The 22,979-nt window shown below is 37.4% G+C and overlaps 1 protein-coding gene across 1 annotated transcript; it reads left to right on the top strand.

Moving 5' to 3' along the window:
• The first annotated feature begins 19,484 nt into the window (after window positions 1–19,484).
• LOC113096797 (zinc finger BED domain-containing protein 1) lies at window positions 19,485–21,246 on the top strand. Its single transcript, XM_026262130.1, has 2 exons — window positions 19,485–19,741; window positions 20,047–21,246. Exons 1-2 carry the CDS (start codon window positions 19,652–19,654, stop codon window positions 20,836–20,838), a joined length of 882 nt encoding a protein of 293 aa, XP_026117915.1. The 5' UTR covers window positions 19,485–19,651; the 3' UTR covers window positions 20,839–21,246.
• Window positions 21,247–22,979: the final 1,733 nt, after the last annotated feature.

The following is a 22,979-nucleotide window of genomic DNA, read 5'->3' as shown; positions in this document are numbered from 1 at the left end:
TGAAAAGCTAGAAAGAGAGTTTTCAACTGTTATCATGTAATATTTATTTGGTTTACTATGGGACACTGATCTATAATAGAGAATGGGGGCACATAATTTTTATTAGTATGCTGTCATGCACAAGCATAAATGATCATGAAAGTATTTTATTTTTATTTAAATCCTGTATCCATTTGATGCTTGGTGTGAGGAACAGATCCAAATTCTCGCATTCATTGGCAATATGTATCTCCTTCCTTTTTACGGGGAAGTCGTGGCCTAGTGGTTAGAGAGTTTGACTCCTAACCCTTAGGTTGTTGGTTCGAGTCTTGGGCTGGCAATACCATGACTTAGGTGCCATTTAGCAAGGCACAGAACCCCCAACTGCTCCCCGAGTGCCGCAGCATAAATGGCTGCCCACTGCTCCAGATGTGTGTTCACAGTGCGTGTGTGTGTGCACTTTGGAAAGGTTAAATGCAGAGCACAAATTCTGAGTATGGGTTACCATACTTGGCTGTAAGTCACATCACTCTGTAGCTATAGTAACTGTTTAAAAATGTGCTGTTAAGAAGTTTTATGGCAGCGATATCAAACGCTCATTGGCTCATGTCAGTTTCGTCAGAGATTGCGACATGCCGTGTTTCCGGTGATGCGTGTTTTGAATGAGAAGTGCGCGTCTTGAGGCAGTGGATCGGGATAGTATTTTCAGCATCTAACAAAATTAAATTGTGCCCTGCTCCTCACACTACTATTATATTCTGCGAGAGTGGACTGCAACTGCAATGCATCGCCATTTGGACTACTGTGGTACTGCTCTTTGTCACATCTGTAAATTCTTATGATTAAGTTGCATGTGTCTATCTATTACATTTCTCTTATAGACTGTATACTTTATACACTCACTCTTTATTGGTTGATTTTATCTTTATAAAAATGAATAGAAAAACCAATGCAATATGTTTTTTTTATTTCACAGTTACATGATGTGTGGGTTTTAAGTCAGATTTTTTAATTCAGTTTAATGTACTTTATTGGCATAGTTTGTGTCTAAATTAAAGCATGTCAAAAATTAATAATTGCGATCATAGTAATATACAAGGTAATACTATGAAATATTCAAATTCCCAGACATCAATATAGTGTTGGACCAGATCTGGGCCGACACTGCTTGCTGTCTGGGTTGGGTCTGGGCTATATAAGGCTCAGATGTGGCTCAGATTTGGGGATTCTGGTTTACTTAAGGCTGAGAATTGGCACCAATAATAAAACCAGCTTTGGCCCAGATCAGGGACACCTAAGGCTGATTAACTGGATGAGATTCGGGCCGGTTATGGCCCATTTGTGGCCCGAGTCTTTAATCCAGTTCTGGGCCACTCGTTTTGAAGGAAGTCTCATTTTGAATGAAGTCAAGTCTATTCTGTGATTTTAGAAAACATTTAATAGAGTTAGATTCAGGCAGTAGTAAGGAGATAAGCAATAAGAAAATGTTGTGTTTTCCTATTCAGATTTTACTGCCATGTTGTTCATAGGGTTGTTTTATGCTGGCTAAAATCCAAGAGATATCACAAAATATATCTAAGAGATTAATTGAGATTAGTATTTTGAACCTGTGTTCAAAAATACTAAAAAACAAATTCCATAAAAAAATAAAAATAAAAAAAAGCTTAGTTTAGCGAGGAAATGATTTCCCACATCTACAAACATCCTGAAAGAGGCATAAACACATGAAGTGTTTGATGTGCAGGAACAGATGTCAATGAAAGATGAAAGTATGAGTTCTCAGTGATGTATTAGTACATTGTAAGTCCTTTCATGTGCATTTGTTTTCGAGTGTAGTGATGTGCTTAAGTGTCACATGCCTTCACTCGCACAAACAGACAAATATGGAGAGACAGATGTGTTTGAATAATGTGAACAACAGACTTTGACATTACTAGAGATTTAGTTAGAGAGAAAGAGCATATGCTTGCCTTTGCCACCAACACATGCAATCAGCTGCTTTTACTAGTGCTTCAGTAATTGCTGCAACACTAAAATCATTTGTCCATTCAATGTTTTCCTTTAACTTGTAAAAACACAACATTTCCAAATGATTGGCAACAATACTTTTAACGATGCAGTGTGTAGCTTTTCATTTCTTAAACAACCATAATGTACCCATGACAATGACGAGATTAATCAGGCTCAAACTGTGGAAGATTGGCCACAAGAGTCATTACCTCAAACCCCATCAAATTATTTGGAATGTGCTGGATTAGACTTCACACTTTTTTCTTTTTTTTGGGAACATGTTTAGTTTGGATTGTTTGTGCACTGGCAGTGGCAATGTTTCAACAACATTATGCAACATCATAACATTTATTTCCATCCAGTGTATTAATATTTAGCGGAGATCTTCACTCTGTAAAGGTGACTCCAGCGCATCCTAAAGACTTTCAGTAGGGTTAAGCTCAGGACTCTCAACTCATTTTCTGGCCAATTCAGAAAACATTTAGTCGGGTTTGCTTTCTGATATATTCAAGCTGAGATAAAGAGATATTAAATATTATATAAATATTATAGCATATGACTCATGTGTGTTCTTTGAGATTTACTGATTAAGACTTCCAGAGAATCAGTGTTGAATGAATGTGTATTTTGGATTAACATCTCTAAATGTTTTACTCTCTACATTGCTGTGGTTTGCAGTGCGTTTACTTTGAGTCATGATGAGTGAATGCAGAAAACGGCTTTTACGGCCCACACACACACTATCTTGGCGTAAATCTGCACTGCTTAGCCTTCTGTCATACTGCAAGAATAAGACGACTCGTCAGGAGTGCTATGTCTGTCTGTTTGTGTGTGTGTGTGTGTGTGTGTGTGTAGAGATTTGCAATACTGCTGATTGGGCCTCAAAGCATCCATCATTTCATGACAGATTCTGGCAGCATCTCAACAGGCTTGTGCATGATCTTGTGCTATTGCGTGTTTTCACCAGCAGAGGGGAGTCTTAGCATTTGGTTTCACATTAGTTGTCAGTAAATAGTTGGATTGCTTGTGGAGACTGAAGATGACCAATATTTATGCACAGATGAGGAGTTCTTAAATGAAGCCCCCAAATGATTTTTGTTTTGGTTTATTTCAAATTTCACTTCCACACATTTACTTGCACACAATTTACATCTGAGGCCTGTATAAGGAAAATGCTTACTGCCTGCTGAAATAACAGCCTAAGATGGCAAGACGACAAGCGTCCCAAAACCGTCTAAAACCATCAAAACAGACCTGAGTTAACAGCTTGGCCTGGCTGGTGTACCAGCTAACCACCTCAGGCTGTTATTTCAGTAGGGCTGGCATGATATCAAATGGATTTTAGCCATTTTAACAAAGTTTTTGCAAATCAGTTTGCCACTCAGTATGATCTTAAACATTTAAAAAGAAAATAACCTGAATTATGCACTGTAAAAAGACTGTAGATTTTCATATAACATAAAAAAAAATACACACCAGCTCATGGAAATTTTGGTCTTAGAAGAATTTTAAATTATACATATTTGAGTTCATGTTGAGCAAATTGGAGGCTTATTTGTGTGAATTTGTGGTGTGAATCTCAATCATACGTTTTGATCTGGTTCTACTCCACTGATGGTTGGGTAAGTTTCCATACAAACCCTTCAAACCCTTTTGTTGATGTCTCTTCTAAAGCTTTAGATGAGACACATGTGAGTCATTTTCTCTTAAGAAACATGTTTGATTATTCGTAATTATTTTATATTTTGTCCATCTGGTGGCTTCAGTTGGATTCATAAAATCTTATTCATTTCGTACAATCTGTTTATGCATTCTGACTGAGTGGACCTTCATGCTTATTTTTTTTTTTCTAAAAGTCACACATTTATGTATGAATCACATTGTACAATTTCATAAGGAAAACACAACCTCAAATAGTTATGTCACTTCATGAGATTGTAATGATTCAGGCCGTTTTTTTTTTTTTTTTAGAGTTTGAGATGGTATTTTAGACATCATGAAGCTTTTAGGTTTTTACCATTTTAGGTTTTGGCAAATCATATTTATACAGTTTTTCAGACAATCAGCTCGTGTCCTTCTGATGGTTGGGTTCAGTGGTATACCTTCATGCTAGTTTTTTTTTTTTTTACATTTTTGAATTTCAACACAAAATGAGAAAAGAGACCATTGCTTTTAATTACATTGCTTTGTAGGAGAAAAAAAAAATATGGTACATGGTATCTAAAACCATGGTAATATTCATAGGGCCCCAAATTATCAACATGGAAAGAAGAAGCCATGTATTGGGTAAATCTATTTCCTCAATCTATTTTCAGTTGTGGAATGAGATAACAGGCATTTGACTTTCCTTACACTCTCCCAACATTCCCCACAGGAAACACAAACGCTGGCCTACAATTCATTCAATCAATTCTATTATCTCTATGCAGTGGCGGTTGGGTCCTATCAATCTGAGAGGTGATGGCTTTAGGGAAAACGAGAGGAGAGGTTTGCAGATCTGAAGAGAATTCTGTCGGCTGGCTCAGTTAGCTCATACTCTCTCGAAATTGAACCTGCAAAGCCTCGGTTCTGACTGTAACCTGATTTGTGATGATAAAGGTCGTAGGTCTTTGATAGCAGTCAGCTGTGAGAGAGCAGGTTCTCAAAACACAAGTGCATGAATTCAGGATCGGCTTGTTGGCATTTCCTGCATCAGGGAAATAGAGGAAGTGTCTGTGTGCTGTTGGAAATGCACTTCTGTTAATTTGGGTCTATTCACAACCGCTTCAATTTAAGATACAGTGCTGAGAGACTGTGCATCTGAGATGAGCTTTTATCCTGAAAGGAATTGCTTCAGTCACATTTCTGATTTAAAAAAGATAGGATGGGACTTTTTATTATTATAAATGATGATTGGAAATAAATACGAAGGTTGAATATGAGGGATGGCGTTCACTTATACCCCATGACAATCACACAGGATACTTTTCTTTTCACCCTCTATGTGCTTAATCAGAGTTAACATTTTGAACAGAGAAAACATGGAACAGGACTACATGCAAACACTACATCCCTCCCTTATCCGAGAACGTACTTGCAACACAAAATCTTAAATTGTAGAACATATTTGACATAATCAAATGAAATGAAAGACAAACTAAGATTAAGGCCCTTATGCTACTTTGAGCTACCACTGGTAAAACTGAAAACAGGAACATTTACCAAAACAACATATGTATAGCCAAGTATGGCGTCCCATACTCAAAATTTGTGCTCTGCTTTTATCCCATCCAGGTGCACACACACAGCACTGAGTAATGATTTCTAAGGTTTATTTCATGGCTGTGTTACTATGGCACCAACACATGCACAATATTCCCTTTAAGGAGTGAATGGTTTCATTGGTAAAATAACCAGGTTTGATCTCAGACCTGACTTGCTGGAGAAAATATGAGTGGTGCAAAACTCAACACCACCATGCAGCAGTGTTTGGGCTGGTTGCCAGTGTGGTCTTAGTAGTCCCTATAGGAAGTCACTAGGGTATTCGTAAGTGAATTATTGTAGTCTAAATATTAGGGATTGATTAACGAGTCCATGAAAGTCTAAAGACATCATTATAAGAGCTGACAGTGGTCTGATTTACATTAGAAACATGCTCAGAGCCAAGCAGCTGGCACATTGATCTCCGTTTGTTTCTTATGCTATACAACAAGAAAAAACACCAACACTCCAGCACATTTCCATTATTACTGACATCCGTCATTGACTCCACTGAACAAACGCCATTATAACATTTAGGAAATGTGCTCGAAGCTTGTGAATTCTAGCTATAAACTCCTCCATCTGTGCAGTGAGCTTTTTTTTTTTTCTAATAATTTTTTTTTAAATTAAGTTTGGTTTGTCTTTCATTTTGTTTCAGTAATTAGAGTAACTTAACTGTTTTATTTCAGATTTCAGATATTTCGATTTTTATCATATTAATAATTCTCATATTATATTAATAATATGTTTTTAGGTGCCAAGGCAGCACTTCTAATCTTCTTGTTGGAAACAATGGTGACCACAGTAATTATTGTAAGGGCAATGGTAAATTATTTAGACACTTCAGTTGTGTGGTTACTGTCATCGCCATCTTGTTCTATCACCACTGTGGCATCGTGACCCACGCTTAACCCAGAGATGTGCAAGAGAGGCTGTTCCTCTCATTAGCCAACTATTAGCTGCTTAGGATAAAAATGTCTGCTGAATACTAATTAACTGCAAACCTACACATTTCACACATTATGTATTAGTGTATTTGACTATAGCGATACAAATTGTGCTGGAAATGTATAAGCTAACGCAAAGCCAGCAGAATGATTTATTCACTGCGTGTAGTGCCAGTGAAAGCATGTGACCCCTTTTTCATATTTCATTATTTTATGGAACCGTAATATATTTAATTGAGCATTTTTTTTTTTTACTTTATATCAACATCAAATGTTCTGTGAAGTCAAAAGCAAATTGCCATTTACTTCCAGAGATAAAGCATTTGAAAGTTGAGTTTTTGTTCTGCTCGCAGGCAAAACTGACGAAGCTTCATCAAGCTCCATTATGCAAAGTAATATCTGTCATTCCACAGCTGCTTGAGCTGCTTTGACTAACTCAATTTACCATATTAAACATTTGTTTTTTTACAGACTCAAGAGTCCAGGATGAACTGCCAGTGGCAAAAATATGGCCATAAATATTTATTACTCACCTAGAAACTGTATTTTGCATTATTTTAATTTAAAAATCAATGTTTTTTTTTTTTTTTGTTAGTTTTTTTTACTTAGTTGCTTATCTTTTTGCATAATTATGTGCCAGTTAAAGGGTGAAACCAATAGTATCATAACAAATATTGTGTACCTCATTCATTTTCATGGGTTTTTCTTTTCTTTTCTTTTAGTTCAAAATTTGCATCTTTTTTATTTTATCTATTTGCATCAGACATAAGTGAGCATTTATTCAGTCTAAAAATGTTTTCCTCCTGCTTTATTTTAATCACTCATCACACCAATTTTTACTCACATTTGGCACTTTAGGCAGTTAATTTAGGATCATATCCCACACTGTTTTTTTTAAATAATTCCTTGCATTTATATAGTGCTTCTCTAGGCACTCAAAGCGCTTACATAGTCAGGGGGTATCTCCTCATCCACCACCAGTGTGCAGCGTCCACCTGGATGATGAGACGGCAGCCATATTGCGCCAAAATGCTCACCACACACCAGCGTGGAGAGGAAACAGAGTGATGAAGCCAATCAGCAGATATGCAGATTGTTAGGAGGCCATGATGATCAGAGACCAATGGGTGAATTTTAGCCAGGATGCCGAGGATTCGAAAAGACACACTTTTGCAATGTGTTTTACATCACAGGTTTGTTTGAACCTGAACTGAATGTTCTTGGGCACTGAATCTCATCATATTCCTGATTTTGTTTGTACTTTAGCTGCATATTTACACTTGTTTTAATGGGTTTTCTTTGTCCCACAGGGGACAAACAAACCAAAACAATTACTATCATTCTTAAATTAAATTTGTTTTAAATATAACACTAAACTGACATGTAAGTTGAGTCTCTCACTTCCGTCAAGCAAAGAGGTTTCTTGTAAGCCACACATACTGTATACACTGATGAGCCATTAGATTTTGACCACCCCAAGCCTAGAGCAATGGTTCACAGAGCAGTATACACACCACCCGAGGACCAGCTTTCCATCAGTACAAAGCTGCTGATTTATCTGATTTTGATAAAGGACAAATGGCACAGCATCTTAGAACCTCGATCTTGGAAACGGCACTTCTTGTGGGTTGTTCACATGCCGCTGGAGTATGTATCCAAAGTGGTGCATAGATGGCGAAAAACAATGAACCGCAGCTCATTGATGATGGATGGATAATTTGAAGAAAGTGGCCTGGTTTGACGAATCAAGATTCCTGGTGCATCACGTTGATGGCCCAGCACATATACGTCTGCATATCAGAAGTCATCACAATGCTTAATGACTACTACAATTACCACTCAGAGACTGGTTTCAGCTATTTTTTTTTTTTTTTTTTTTTTGTGCTATTTATTATTTTAACTCTGTGTTTGTTTCAAAATTTAGATTTGTTAACTTATACTCCTGTGACTCCTTTAAGGAGGGGGTGGGACAACAGATTCCCCCTTTCTGGTGTTTGGTAAAACCATGAAAATTAGTAGGGGAGGGATCTTGGTGATATGGACATGAAGAAATGTAATATTTCGAGAAATTATGCAGATATGTTTTTTTTTCTTCTTTAAATTTAAAGAGTCATATGTTAAAGAATTTGAAGATGTCTTGTGTTACTGTCCCTACAGTGTCCTGTTTTAATGGACCGAAACAATGGGAGCATACCGCCGAAAGTATATGAATACATTTTGCTGCTTGTAGTCAAGTGTTTCTTTTTTTCTCTCCACTTTGCTATGAACATACACCCCCTACTTCTTCACTGGCTTTTAATAAATACCCTCTTGGATGGTATCCTTGAATCCTATCCACCACCTCCCTTGATCTCTACGGGAGATGTTATGACAGTACCAGATCCCCCAGGAGACCTATCGCCAGCTAAATGGATCAATCCCTCGCCACGTGGCTGCTGTTTTGTGGCCTTATGGAGGTCCTACAGTTATTAGATACGTGGTCATAATGTAATGGCTCATCAATGTATATGTACTGTATAAAGTAAATATGGAGGTTGTGTAGCAAATTAGCTCAAATGGTTAATGTATTTAAATAATTACAATCAATGGATCGGAATCGTAAAGGGACGTTAATTTGCTAGGCAGAATAAGAAACTCATGTAATTTGTGCACAAGAGTTTTATTAACTCAATAGTAACACAAACCAGTCTAACAGACAAACATACATACACTCTTGCGTACATACAAAAGGGGAGCAAAGTGGATGAAAGAAATCATTAGACGAACAGGGAATGAAGCTATGAAAAGAGTCAGTTAACCCCCATGAGTAAAACCATAAGTGCCGTTTATAACGGGGTCTGTAGATTATACTAAACCTCTCTTGCCGAGGCCTGGTACGACTTAAGGGTTGCAGAATCATTCTAGCTCACATCCTCATCTTGAAAGTGAAAGTGACATTCAGCCAAGTATGGTGACCCATACTCAGAATTTGTGCTCTGCATTTAACCCATCCGAAGTGCACACACACAGAGCAGTGAACACACACACACTGTGAACACACACACGGAGCAGTGGGCAGCCATTTATGCTGTGGTGCCCGGGGAGCAGTTGGGGGTTCGATGCCTTGCTCAAGGGAACCTAAGTCGTGGTATTGAAGGTGGAGAGAGAGCTGTTCAAGCACTACCCCCACCCACAATTCCTGCTGGCCCGGGACTCGAACTCACATTAGGTCACCACTTCCCCTTCCCCTTCTTCTCAGAATCTATCAGGACCACAGACTGGCCGGCTATGTGTTGGACAGAAGATTCAGAAGATTTAGCAAAAGACTTAGCAGAAGAATTTAGCAGAAGACTGGGGCGGAACTGTGCGTAAGCCTTTTAAAGTCTGAGAAGATTCACGCCTCTCAGGATGGGCTTGTCCAATGAGAAAGGCTGAAATTCTAAGCGGGAGATAATCTGCTTTGATCACAGGAATATTACATTTTACAATATATTCAAAGAGAAAACAGTTATTTTAAACTGTAATAATATTTAACAATATTACTGTTTATTACTGTGTTTTTGATTAAATAAATACATCCATGGTTTTCTTACAAAAATGAAAATTTTACTGACCCCAGACCTTTTAACTGTAGTGTATGTAAGTTGATTTAATTATATTAAATCATATTACACAAAATCAAATAATAAAGTTTTTTTTTTATTATTATTATTTGACTATTTTTTTTTTTTTTTTTTTTACAGTGTAGTGCGGATACTATGGTTGCCTTCACTCTCCAATGCTTTACAATGTTTATAGTGGTGTCCAGTGTTTTTAAATCACTTGCAATTCTGCTCTGAATAATTCTTTGTCACTGGACCTCATGAGAGTCCAGCCACCCTACAAGACATCTCACACCCCATCAGACTCACTCAGTTTGACATTCTGCCGGTCACCACATCCTCTCAGCTCTGAAGCTAATGAGCCAAACACTGTACTCAGTACATGGAGTTTGTCAATTGTGAGCATGATGTACCAGCTCCTCCTGATTTAGGACCTGTTCTCCCATCCCAAAGTTCTTCCTAAGCCATTATACCAGAAACTTTAAAACTGTCCTCAGATCAGAGATAAGGGATGGTCTGCCAGCACTGACTAATGTACCAGCATGGCAGTCGGCTTCCTCAACACTGCCAGGAAAGTGGCACAGGATGCGTGCTGTGACCATCATCTCTGGGAAACCTGGAAAATGGGACACAGTTTCATGGTCTGGCACTTTTGTGTTATTTTTCAAACAGAAAGTAATTCAAAGGTTTTCCTGGCATTAGCAGCTCATTTCCCTGTAGATTTGGACACAATGGTAAAAAAAAAAGCTTCTTGACCAGTCAGATCATTTGGTGTCAGTCTCTGGACGTTAAACATAGGAATAAATCTATTCAGAATTTAGTGAAATGGCTGTCAGTTTTCAATCTCTGGGCTTGGACTCACTTCATCCTTCAGATGTAAATCAGCGAGTCCCACATCTCTCTATGAAGCAGTGACATTGGCTGGTCAACGTTTCAGTTCGGATGAGAATAAGAGCAAGATTGGTATCTGAACTTCAAGGACCCAAAGGAAAATTACATTTAAATTTGAGATTGGTGACCCTCTTCTCGCTTGGAGCATTGTGGAAATGAAATTAATGGCCCGTGGGTATGACTCCAGGGTCTGAGAGAGAGCGAGAGAGATGGATCCAAAAAACAAATACATTTTTTTTTTTTTTTAAAGGAACGTATAGCTGACTCTCTGGGAATGAATAGGTATGAAGGGTAAGAATGTTTAAAACACTGAAGAGGGAAGTAATTAAGATGGAGGAGAAACCAGAGATAGAATGAGAAACAGAGGGAAAGGTAGGCTGTCTGGATATTTACTCTTTTCCCCTTCTAGCTGTAATTAACATTGGCTGGCTCACTCCATAAATCAACACCTGTGCGGCTTTCAACAAAGGTTCACCACAGCTTCCCCCAGGAGGGCCATCAGAATGCCCCCTCCACCTGAGTGTGAATGCACTCATGTAGAGTTTTATACTCAGCCGCCTACTAGCCGCCAGCTTTTTAGGTTACTTTGGTGGGATACAAATATAGCAATTATTTGAAACAAACAACAACAACAACAACAAAAACATATAATACACCTTTACTGCATAGAAACAAACAAATACCGGATATTATTGTGATTCATTGAGGGGTGGGGTCTGATTTTGGCCAATAAGAAAACCTAATGGCAAGTCATGCTATCTAGTTAATATAAAATATAATCATAAAACATTCAAATTTATTCATCCATTCATTAAGTCCAGCAGCCCATTTGTCGCTGTGAACTTAATCATTGTAACCAGTGAGACACCTGCTGTACATGAAATGACACACCGAAATGTGAGGGAGCCGCTGTGTGTGTGTAAATATCTGATGCATGAGATTGTACCTTGTGTGCTGAGCTGTTGAGGTTAGCAGCTCTGATCAGCCTGTAGATCAGGATTAGAAGCCCTTTGTCTCACATGTGTGATGAAGTTGCTGCTCTGTAATTGAGTTGAGATGCGATTGATTGATTAGTGCTTTCGTGGTCTTTGAAAGCAACTGCATAGTTGGCACAGAGTATTTTTGCTCTAGCAATACAGTTTTTCCTTTCAAATTAGATAAAAATAAATTACCTAGCAACACCCTAGCAACCACAAAAATAAATAAATACATACATAAATAATATAAAAAATAACATTTTTGGCTCAATAAATCAAATTAGAAACCACTCAAAACACATTAGAATAACCCAAAGTTTAACAGCAACACACTAAAATATATGTCAATTATGATTGGCTGGCAAATAGTTCCAAGTCAGTTTAATCACTATTCTATATTAATGCTCTGCTTTCATTGATGCACACACATGAAAAGAGAGGATTCAGACAGACCATGATATAAAAGTCTTTATAATCACATTGGTGTTCTGGACCAGAGCATTACTGCCAAACAAATTAAATTAATCCAAATTACAGAACAAATGAAACGATTACATTAATCATTAGGAAACTCAAAAACAACCACAAAGTAAAATGCAGTGCTATTTGGCCCTAAAAAGAAAGTACACCATGGCAGACTATCAGTACAAAGTGGCAAATAAAAATCTGAAAGCCACATACAGAGTCAGTGGACACAAGCTCACAGGAAGAGAGGTTGTGTCCACACAGAGCTGCACAATCTTACAGAATTCACAAAATACTCACAAATTCTGGAAAAACTTTTAGCATTAAATTAAACATACAGGTGCATCTCAATAAATTAGAATGTTTTGGGAAAAGTTCATTTCAGTAATTCAACACAAATTGTGAAACTCATTTATTAAATTCAGTGCACATCGACTGAAGTAGTTTAAGTCTTTGGTTATTTTAATTGTGATGATTTTGCATTTAACAAAAAGCCAACAAATTTTAATATGGTGACATGCCAGTTAGCTAATCAACTCAAAACATGTGCAAAGGCTTCCTGAGCCTTCAAAATGGCCTCTCGGTTTGGTTCACTAGGCTACCAGAGGTGGGCAGAGTACCGAGTCACATAATCCTTCAGAAATCATTCCAATATTGTATCAAATGGACTAAATTTAGAGGGTTAGTCGAATGCAGTGGTTTATTGAGACAAGTAATTCAAGTGACTGTGGAAGAGATGCAGGTGAGTGGTTTCTTTGGTAAGATGATATGGTGATAGATGCGATAGGATGACGCTCAGTATTCTTCTAAATGGTTGCACACATCTCAGTTTTGACACTGAAGGAGAATAGGAGGAGTTCGCTGGAGTTGCTTGGAGTAGAAGAGATTCTCGCTGGAGAAGAGGTAAGTAAAGTGGTAAGTTAGTGGAATCAGTGCAGGTAACTATAACAGAGGAAAGTTCCGCTGTGTGGCTTACAGTCACACCTATGAGTAAGAAAAAGGACTTCCATACTCAGGATATGAACTGGGGTCCACAGTCTGACACAATGTCCTCGAGGAAGCCAAATTGGCGAAATACCCAGTTAAACAACAGCTCTGCAGTCTCTAGTGCTGTGGGTCGACCCTGTAGGGGAATGAGGCAGAATTCGAATGAGCCATTTTAATCTAGATTAATTTCAAGATCACAGTGAGGTTAATCTAGATTAAAAAAAATAATCTATGCCCACCACTAATATATATATATATATATATTATATATATAAGTTATTTATTGGCTTTCTCAAATAGGAAGTCTGTAGTACTCTATAAATCAATGCATGCAGTGGGTTTAGAGGGTTTAAATTAAAAGATTAAAATAAATGACAAATAGTATCTATCTATCTATCTATCTATCTATCTATCTATCTATCTATCTATCTATCGATCTATCGATCTATCTATTTTCCCCTGATCATGTAGAATATATAATCATTAAAGGCTAATAAATAAAATATGGAAAACTAAATTAAAAAATTCATGTGATCCACATGGTGGCATCAGGATAGATGTTGCATGCACATGATAGTTGCTGGGGTTCTCAATTGCGGTCAGTGTGACTGTTGCTTCCAGAGATTATGATGGAGCTTGTGTCCCATGTCCAGATAATACCATCAATCAAAACCTACTTTAAACCATATTTTGGCTGTCGCTCAGGCAGCATTGATCGCATACACACTCCAAAGCTATCCTTCCTATGGCTGTTTTCACAGGCAGGTGTTTGATACATTATGGGACTTGACAGGCTTCTCTTTTCCTCACGTTTTTCTGCTCAGAAGCATTGATTAGTGAAGATTGCTTGCATGCCCTGTGTTAATGTCACACTCTCACGGCATGGAAATCTGAGGAGGTTGCTGATCTGAAAAGGATGTGGAGAAACAGGTTGGCTCTTGAGAGGAAATGAGGGTGAAAGTAATTCTTCACAGGCTGAAACACTAGCCTCCTCACTCTAGGATTACCTTTCTCCTCTAACCACTTGTTTTCCCCAAAATAATTAACTCTAGTGTTAGGGAACATACTGTGAATCTGTTGCTGACCAAGCTACTCATAATTTAGAAACCGCATGAGATGACTTTTCTTTTCAGTTTTGGCTTGTTGCCTTGTAAGAAAAGGAAATGTGCCAAGATATATAGATAGCTTACCCCAAACACAAACTATTTCTGGTGTATATATATATATATATATATATATATATATATATATATATATATATATATATATATATATATATATATATATATATATGGGGGCAACTTCAGTCCCGAAGGACCACTGTCATGTAGATTTTCTTATGGTCTCCTCCCACCTTTTAAAATGTAAGCTATGTTTAAATACATCATTCATTTATTCACACTGCAAAAATGCCTTTCTTGTATTTTTGTCTTTTAAAGTACAAATATCTAAAAAGCAAAAATAAATAAATAGAGTGCATAGAGTGTGCAGGATTTGTTTTTTGCATTTTAGTTTTTGACCTTGTTGGTCTTTGTCTCCAATGGACCTTGCTGTCAGGTGTGCAGAGTTTAATTTTTAATTAGGTACAAATATCAAAAAATTCTTACACTAAGATAGTTTTGAGATATTGAGCTTAAAAGTTTTTGTGTTCAATTCGACTGGGTAGATAGAAACTTATTGTTTTTTTTAAATAAAAATAAATCAAAAGAATACAAAAAGATATAAAAAATATATCACGCAATATAAATACGATGACACAGAATAAGAATAATAACTCAATTTTGACAAAAATGTCAGATAGAACTGTATAATTCTAAGGGGACGATACGGTATTTAGCCTTCTTCGGGGAAAACAAGTGCATTTTATGTAAAACGTTACTGCCTTAAGGTAAAAAAATACAAAATCTTAATGCAAACAGAAACAGGATTATTTTTAATTTCTTACCCCACGTGTGGATAGTTAGCAAAAAAAGAAAAAAATAATAAACAAAAACCTTAAATTATCTTTTTTTTTATGTAGAAAATGCATCTTGATATAAGACTATTTTGATATTTTGACAAGAAGACAGTAACTCTATGTAGAAAAGCATTTTTTCTTTTGCAGTGAGGGTATTTATTAATTGTGCATATTTTCATCATGCAGACACATTCAAAGGGACATCTCCTTTTATACACTCTCAGAAAAAAAGGTACATGGTGGTACAAATAATGTTCCTCGTAGAACGGTTTTGTACCTTTTTAATAATTGTACCCTAAATGGTACAGGAAAGACCTCTGATGATACTGTTTGGTACCTTTTAAGGTACATCTGAAATGAAGGTACAAAATTGTTCTCACATCAAGGGTACATTGAATACCTGTCAACCTTGATAGACAGCTCCCTTATTATTACATTTGCAAATAGCATATAATATCTGTGAACGAAAATAATTAAATAGTAAAGATATGAATAATTTACAGATTAAAATATTTAAATGAGTTTATACAACTGTCTTAAATGTACATTATCATAACAGTTCTGAAAATAGTGCTAAAAACATGTGAAAACCACTAGGAAACAGGTTTTGTGATATTTATAAAACAAAATACATGCAGTTTTTTTAATAAATATTTTAATAGACAATCATGATTAAATACATTTATCATTGGTATCCACGCAATTTGTCGTTTGCTTTCCTTTGCAATCCGACCAAATTACTGTTTCATGCACGATTGGTTGCTGTGTTAAATAATTTGCATAGCAACAAGACACTGATTGGTCGAATTCGGCATCGCTGCTGCAGCCGTTACGGAATTTTCTCTGACATTACGGAGAGCGGGAAGAAGCACTTCTGAAACACACGTCCAGGCATTTTGCTTCCGTCTTTTTCGACTTAAAAGCTCAAAAATATTAAGAAGCTGGATTAAAATGATCAAATAGTTTGTAGACGAAATGTAAAGGTGAGTTTTGATTATTTGTGTTTATAGTTTTTATATAATTAGTACATGTGACAAACAGAGGTGGGTAGAGTACCCAAAAACTTTACTCAAGTAAAAGTAAAAGTAATTCTAGAAATATTTACTCAAGTAAAAGTAAAAGTACTAGTCTTGAATAGTTACTTGAGTAAGAGTAAAAGAGTATCGGATAAAAAATCTACTCAAGTAGTTAGTTACTAGTTACTTTGGGTCATATATACGGAGCCTTTTTTTATATAGATATATAGACAAAAAATGTAAGTAATGTATGTGTGTGTGTATAAATGTATATATTTCATCAGCCTTTAATCCAATTTATGTAATTTATTATAAAACCCTGTCTGTTTATTTAAGTAACAAATATAGGTATCATGCCATAACATATTTTTAATATGACTGACTTTATTTTAAATGTGAATTTAACATTGAAAGTTAATGTGATATAAATATTGCTACTAATATTTCATTGTTCAGAAAGAGAGCAAATAACATTTACATTGAACATAATTTTCACTGACAGTCTAGATTTCATTCACTCTCAGAAACTACCATTAAAATCACTGAAACTGTTAACACTGTGAAATCAATATCTTAATTATAGATTCGTACACACATCTGCACTTTGTTGTTTCTGACGAGAGAATTCGGCAGAAAGAGGTATTCAGTAAGTGAGCGAGTGAAGGAAGCACCGGCATTTCAGCGATGACTCATCGGAACGCCTCTGATTGGCCATTGCATTCAAAAGCTCAACAGAACCGTGTGTGATTGGTTAATGCGCAGCGCTGTAAAAACGCGTCTGTCTCTGGCTCAGCGCCAGCAAGCGATCGCAGATCTAAATTTAGCAGCTGATGATATGACTTGCTGAACCTACTCGCACTGGTGTGATTGTATTAAAATTAATAAAATCTTAATCGGCTATTCTTTGTCTTTTGGAAGCTGCATTCAACCTGTTACAAGCCACACACGTACAACAAACTAATGTCACAGTGGTATCCTGTACTGTAATCGAATGTAGCCCAAGTTATTACCTGTTAAACAGTAGACAGCACACGCGTTCATCTAATAAGGATCTCCACCGCAAGCAAATAATAGCCTTTGCAGATTAGCTTTCAATTCAGTGCAGTTCCATAGCCCCGTTTTCAACGCTGCTAATATTCTTAAACGTTACAACTCTGAGTGAACCGCTTCAGAGCTCAGCGCGTGCAGCATGGAACTGAACGACTCAATCAAACTGATTCATGAACCAATTCACTCGTTTGCCGACTGGTTTGATCAAGCCTTTGAACAGAGTTGACTCAAAAGAATGAATCATTCGCGAATGGGCATGGCTCATTGTCCAGAGAAAAGTAGACAGCGCGTTTGGAATAAACTGAAGCATTTATTGCATTAAGATAAAGTAACGAGAGGGGCGTCGCCCACAGTAACGGAGTAAAAGTACAGATTTTTCCCAAAAAATGTACTCAAGTAAGAGTATAAAGTACCCATCTTTAAATATACTCCGAAAAGTATTCGTTACCCCGAAAAATTACTCAAGTAAATGTAACGAAGTAAATGTAACTCGTTACTACCCACCTCTGGTGACAAACAATTTAAATGTTTCAACTACTCAAAGCGAAATTAGAAACGTAAATTTAGCATATACGACAGCATGCAATGCTGTTATCCATTTGTGTACACATTTTGACATTTTTAAAGCAGTTAATTACTTAAATATTACGTTACAATACACAATATGTCATAGGCATAGCAACACGACATTGATTGGCCAAAGAAATTTCAAACAGAACGGAGAGCGGGAAGCAGACGACCATGGCTTTGTCGTCGATGTCGTCAGAAGAACTCCTATTAAAATTAACAGAGGCCGGACTCGAATTCTCAGAGGAAGAAAAGAGAAAATTCAAAGGTGAGTTTTATATTTAATCAAATCAAAAATGTATAAAATGTTACAGCTATTTAAGCATGGCATTAGCAAGTTTATTTAGCTTATGTACGAATCCAGTGCTATTAACCGTCCGCTTATAGTATAAAGTGATTTAGTTTGTGTGCTGCAATTCTGGTAAATTAAGTTATGCCTGGTTCAGATTAATTTACAAGATTTTTGTGTCAGTTATGATAGTCACGGTGTCTCACCCACACACACTGTCGCTCACTCACTCGCGCACACACACACTCACTCACTGTTGCTCGCTCACATACTCACTCACTCTTGACAGAACCGTCGTGGATGACTGTTAAAAATTAAACATGCTAGTCGTGATGTTGTGAAGCATCGCACTCGCGACATTGTTTGTCGCCTATTATGAAAGTGACGTGACATTCAGTATGGTGACCCATGCTCAGAATTCGTGCTCTGCATTTAACCCATCCGAAGTGCGCGCACACACACAGAGCAGTGAACACACCCACACACTGTGAACTAGGGGTGCGCCAAAATATCGATATGGCAATATATCGCGATATTTTCTCCCGCGATCGATTCTCGATGCGCTCTTGCCAAGTATCGATCTTAAAAGCCATTATAAAACGCTCTATTAGTATTCATTATGCCTTGACCCTTCTCCAGAAGTAGATAGGGGGCGCGCGATGCGAGTTTGGCTGTTGTGTTGTGAGCGTAAAAGAAGACGTACACACACTTGAAATGGCGGAGTCAAGCGAGAAAAGTAGAAGTGAGAGCAAGAAGTTAAAGGACGCTCCAGCAACATTTAAATCCAAAGTGTGGACTTACTTTGGATTTTATAACAGTGCTGACGGGGCAAAGCTAGAAAAGGACTACACAATATGCAAGAACTGCTTTGCAAAAGTCCGCTACACGGGAAACACGACCAACATGCACAGCCACCTCTCGCGGCATCACCCGGAGCTCTGTGAGAAAGCCGTGGTTGGTGCTGGCTCAAAGCCGACACACCCCGGCGTAAACACCCTTTTCCAGGCAAAGCTACCACCTTGTTCTGCTAGGGCAAAGTCAATCACAAATGGGATCGCTGTTTACATGTGTAAAGGGCTCCGTCCGTACAGCGAGGTGGAGAACGAAGGGTTCTGCATTTTAATGAATATCTTAGAGCCACGCTTTGATATTCCCTCTCGGAAATATTTTGCTGAAAAAATGATTCCGGCACTTTATGACCAGACCAGGGCTAAAGTTGAGTCGGCACTCGAGTCGGCGGAAAGAGTAGGGCTCACGTGTGACGGATGGACATCGAGAGCCACAGAGTCCTACATAACGGTCACTGTACATTTTATAAACGAAGACTGGGAAATTAAGTCATATGTCCTGCAAACCCGAGCAATGCACGAAACGCACACTGGGACACACATTGCCGATGTACTGAAAGACGCAGTGGGGGAGTGGAATCTTGACGCTAAGAAGCCAGTGGTTGTCATCGACAACGCATCAAACATGCGTGTAGCAATGGAATTGACAGGATACCAACATGTTAGATGTTTAGCTCATGTTTTAAATCTTGCATCCCAACGTGCGCTGAAAATAGCTGCTGTTACCAAGGTACTTGTCAAAGTTAGGAGGATCTCAACATTCTTTCATCGAAGCACAACTGGAGCAGAAGCACTGAAAAGAAACCAGGAACTCCTTGGCCTCCCCCTTCACAAGCTCATCACGGACATGCCTGTTCGTTGGAATAGTGCCTATGAGATGATCTCCAGGTTTCTTGAGCAACAGCCAGCTGTCTGTGCTGCCCTCTTATCACCAGAGGTAAGAAACGTTTGCAATGTAGAAGTTGTAATCTATATGTGTAATAAATGTGAATAATTTATCGTGTACAATTAATAAGTTTGTAAATAAATACTAATTCATATGATATAAACTTGCTTGATACAATGAATAAACAATGAATAAATACTTTATACATATTAAATAGGTATATACTGTATATATAAACTCCAAATAAAAACATTAGATTACATCATACAGTTCATGCTTTATTTGCTTTAAAATAAAGAACACTAATTATATACATTTTATTAATAAATTGTATTTTTCTTTTTTTTTTTCTTAAGGTGAGAAAGAATGTGACTGACTGTGCTCTGACAGAGAATGACATCTCAAGTGCTGAAGAGATGGTGGAAGCATTTAGACCAATGCTTGTGGCAACAAATATCATGTGTGAGGAAAAGAATCCCACCATTTCAGTGGTTGCTCCTCTTCATGCCCAACTGCTGCGAGACACAACCAGCACTGAAGAAGATTCCCCTCTGGTTCGAGAGATTAAGGGAGCCATCAATCAAGACCTTTCAAAGAGATATCAATCAGAGGTGGAAAAAGATCTCCTACGCATGTCCTCAGCCCTGGACCCTAGATTTAAATCCCTTTTATTTCTGTCACCTGAAGAAGTGCAAGACACTTATGCAAAACTACAGTCAAAAGCTGCAGCTTTAAAAGAGGATGATCCAGTGCCTTGTGGTGATGTTCAGGGGGATTTAGAGGAAGAGGAGACCTGCACAGCAAAAAAAAGAAAGTCTGCACTTGTTGATCTTCTTGGTCAGACCTTCAAGAAGACCTCTTATGTCTCTACATCAGCAACCTCAATTGCAGAGAAGGAGATAAAACAATATCAAGATGCTCCTTCTCTGCCTCTCACTGAAGATCCACTGTTGTGGTGGAAATCTCAGCAACATGTGTTCCCTCTCCTTTCCAAGCTGGCCCATATGCATTTGTGTATTCCTGGGACCAGTGTAGCAGCTGAGAGGGTCTTTTCAACTGCAGGAGATATTATCAGTGCCCAAAGAAGTTCACTCACTCCTGAACATGCTGACCAACTCCTCTTTCTCAAGAAAAATATGAACATATAAAACGCATCACATGAAGCTGTTTTCTATTTTGTTCTGAAAAATGTTTATTTTTGAATGCACTTTAAGTTAGGTACATTTTAGATGTACTTTATCCCTGATATATTTTATTTTTTATTTGAAAGCAGTAGCCCAAAGGTTTATGTTTCTTGCACTTAATAGTGTCACTGTTCATGTTTATGAAGGACAATCATATAGTATTGTTTACACTGAATCTGTCCTCAGCCTTACAGCTGTTTTGCACCCAAATGGTGTCACCGTTTGTCGAAGACATAGTATTACTACTGATTGCAGCAATGTTACACTAAAATAGTGTCTGTGACTGTTTTGTTGCAACTAAGTCACAACTTGTTTTTGTTTCATCCAAAAATAAATAAATGGAGACTCATTTTACTAATTAAAAAAAAAAAACTTCTTATTTCTTAAAACATGATATATTGTGAGTTATTACTGATAATATATTGATTATTGCCATATCGTGATATTATCATATCGTGAGCAATGTGTCGCGTATCGTATCGTATCGTATTGTGAAGTACCCAGTGATTCCCAGCCCTACTGTGAACACACACCCGGAGCAGTGGGCAGTTATGACACACTATACGAGATGAAACTATTGAATCTTGCGTCCCGATGCCCGTTGTGGTTTATGAATCCCCACGACACCCTGCGTCAAACTGATCTGTTAAATGTTATCGTGTAATCTGAACCAGGCGTTAATTTAACGTTTGACATTCGTTACACATACGGTTTCATGCCTATTAAACTCTGTGCATTTCATGTTTTCAGCCCAAACCCAACTCCGATATACAAATAACGTCCGTCTTGTGCATGTTCAAAAAGTATATATCTTGCAAAAGTCCAGACAAACTTGTGACGTGTGTTCTTTGTGTTCTGCCCATCACTCTTTCCCTGTGTTTAAAATAGTGTGATTAACGTTGCCTGATTCTGCCCTATCTATAAGTCATATACATTTCATTCATTGTAAGTTTTTTGAAACTTAGCAAATGTCTCTTTGACTCTTAGATTTTGAAGTTGATGGGGAAACTGTCAGTGCTGGTCTCACGGATCACATGATAGCACAACTTTTTGAGAAGTCTTTTAAGAAGCAAGTTAAATTTATCAAACTTATCCAACAACTTGAAGAGAACCAGAGTGAAGAACCGTCTGAAAGTCTGACTACACCTTCAGCTTTGAGGCAAGTATTAGTGTTGTTTTATTTATGTTCCCTTATATTTTCTTCTGATTGACTGATTTTCTTTAAGTCCTTAAATTTTGTATTAATTTTTTTGCCAGAATGACATTGATGTCAGTCTTGATAAAGCACAGTAAAACTGCACTTCAAAGTCTGAAAGATTTCACAGAAGTAACTTTATTAGAAGTCTATTAACCCAAAACTCTGATGCTTCAAAACTTCAATAAAGAGATTGTAAAATAAGTCCAAATGAATTAAGTCGGTTAATTAATTTGTTTATTTAAAATCTGGCCATCATTTTATGTTACAAAAAGTGCATAATGCTGCTTATTTTTGTTGGTTTCGACATATAACTCTGTGAAGTGATTTCAGTATATGTGAGTACTTTTTGAACATTCCAGAACATTTTATCAATAGCTGCATTTACATGGACACTTGTAATTTAATTGATGGCTCAATCGGACTAAAAAACCTTCATGTAAACACCTTAATCAATCTGATTTAGCTTGATCCGGATGAAATTTAGATCGGATTGAAATGGGCGGTTTATCCCTTTTGTAATCCGATCGAGAGAACCGGATTGAAAACCGAAACTGAAAGGACTGTGCAATGACGTTAAATAGCGTAATGACGTATGATGCGTGGAACGAGCTGTTCTTCCTGTTGAATAAAGTTTCATATTAATATGTTTCCCGTCATTCTAAAATGCTAATTTCACTTGCGTCTCTGTGAAGTGAAGCAGGACAACGTCCCACCAGTCCTTGTTTTGGATTCTTATCCAAAGATGTCTGGTTTTGGCCGTGGTGAGGGGCATTTTTCCTGCGTGATCAATAAGCAGCACGGCAAAACGGTTAATCTGCTCTAAATTATGACCAGAGACAAATTAATATTATGTCTGCTGTTTAAAACAAATAAATAACCAATAGAGGAAAATATTTATGCGCGAACA

Source organism: Carassius auratus, chromosome 1 (assembly GCF_003368295.1).
Source record: "Carassius auratus strain Wakin chromosome 1, ASM336829v1, whole genome shotgun sequence".
Classification (NCBI taxonomy): Eukaryota; Metazoa; Chordata; class Actinopteri; order Cypriniformes; family Cyprinidae; genus Carassius; species Carassius auratus.
The sequence above is the reverse complement of the archived record's forward strand: the minus strand, read 5'-3'. Positions and strand labels throughout refer to the sequence as shown.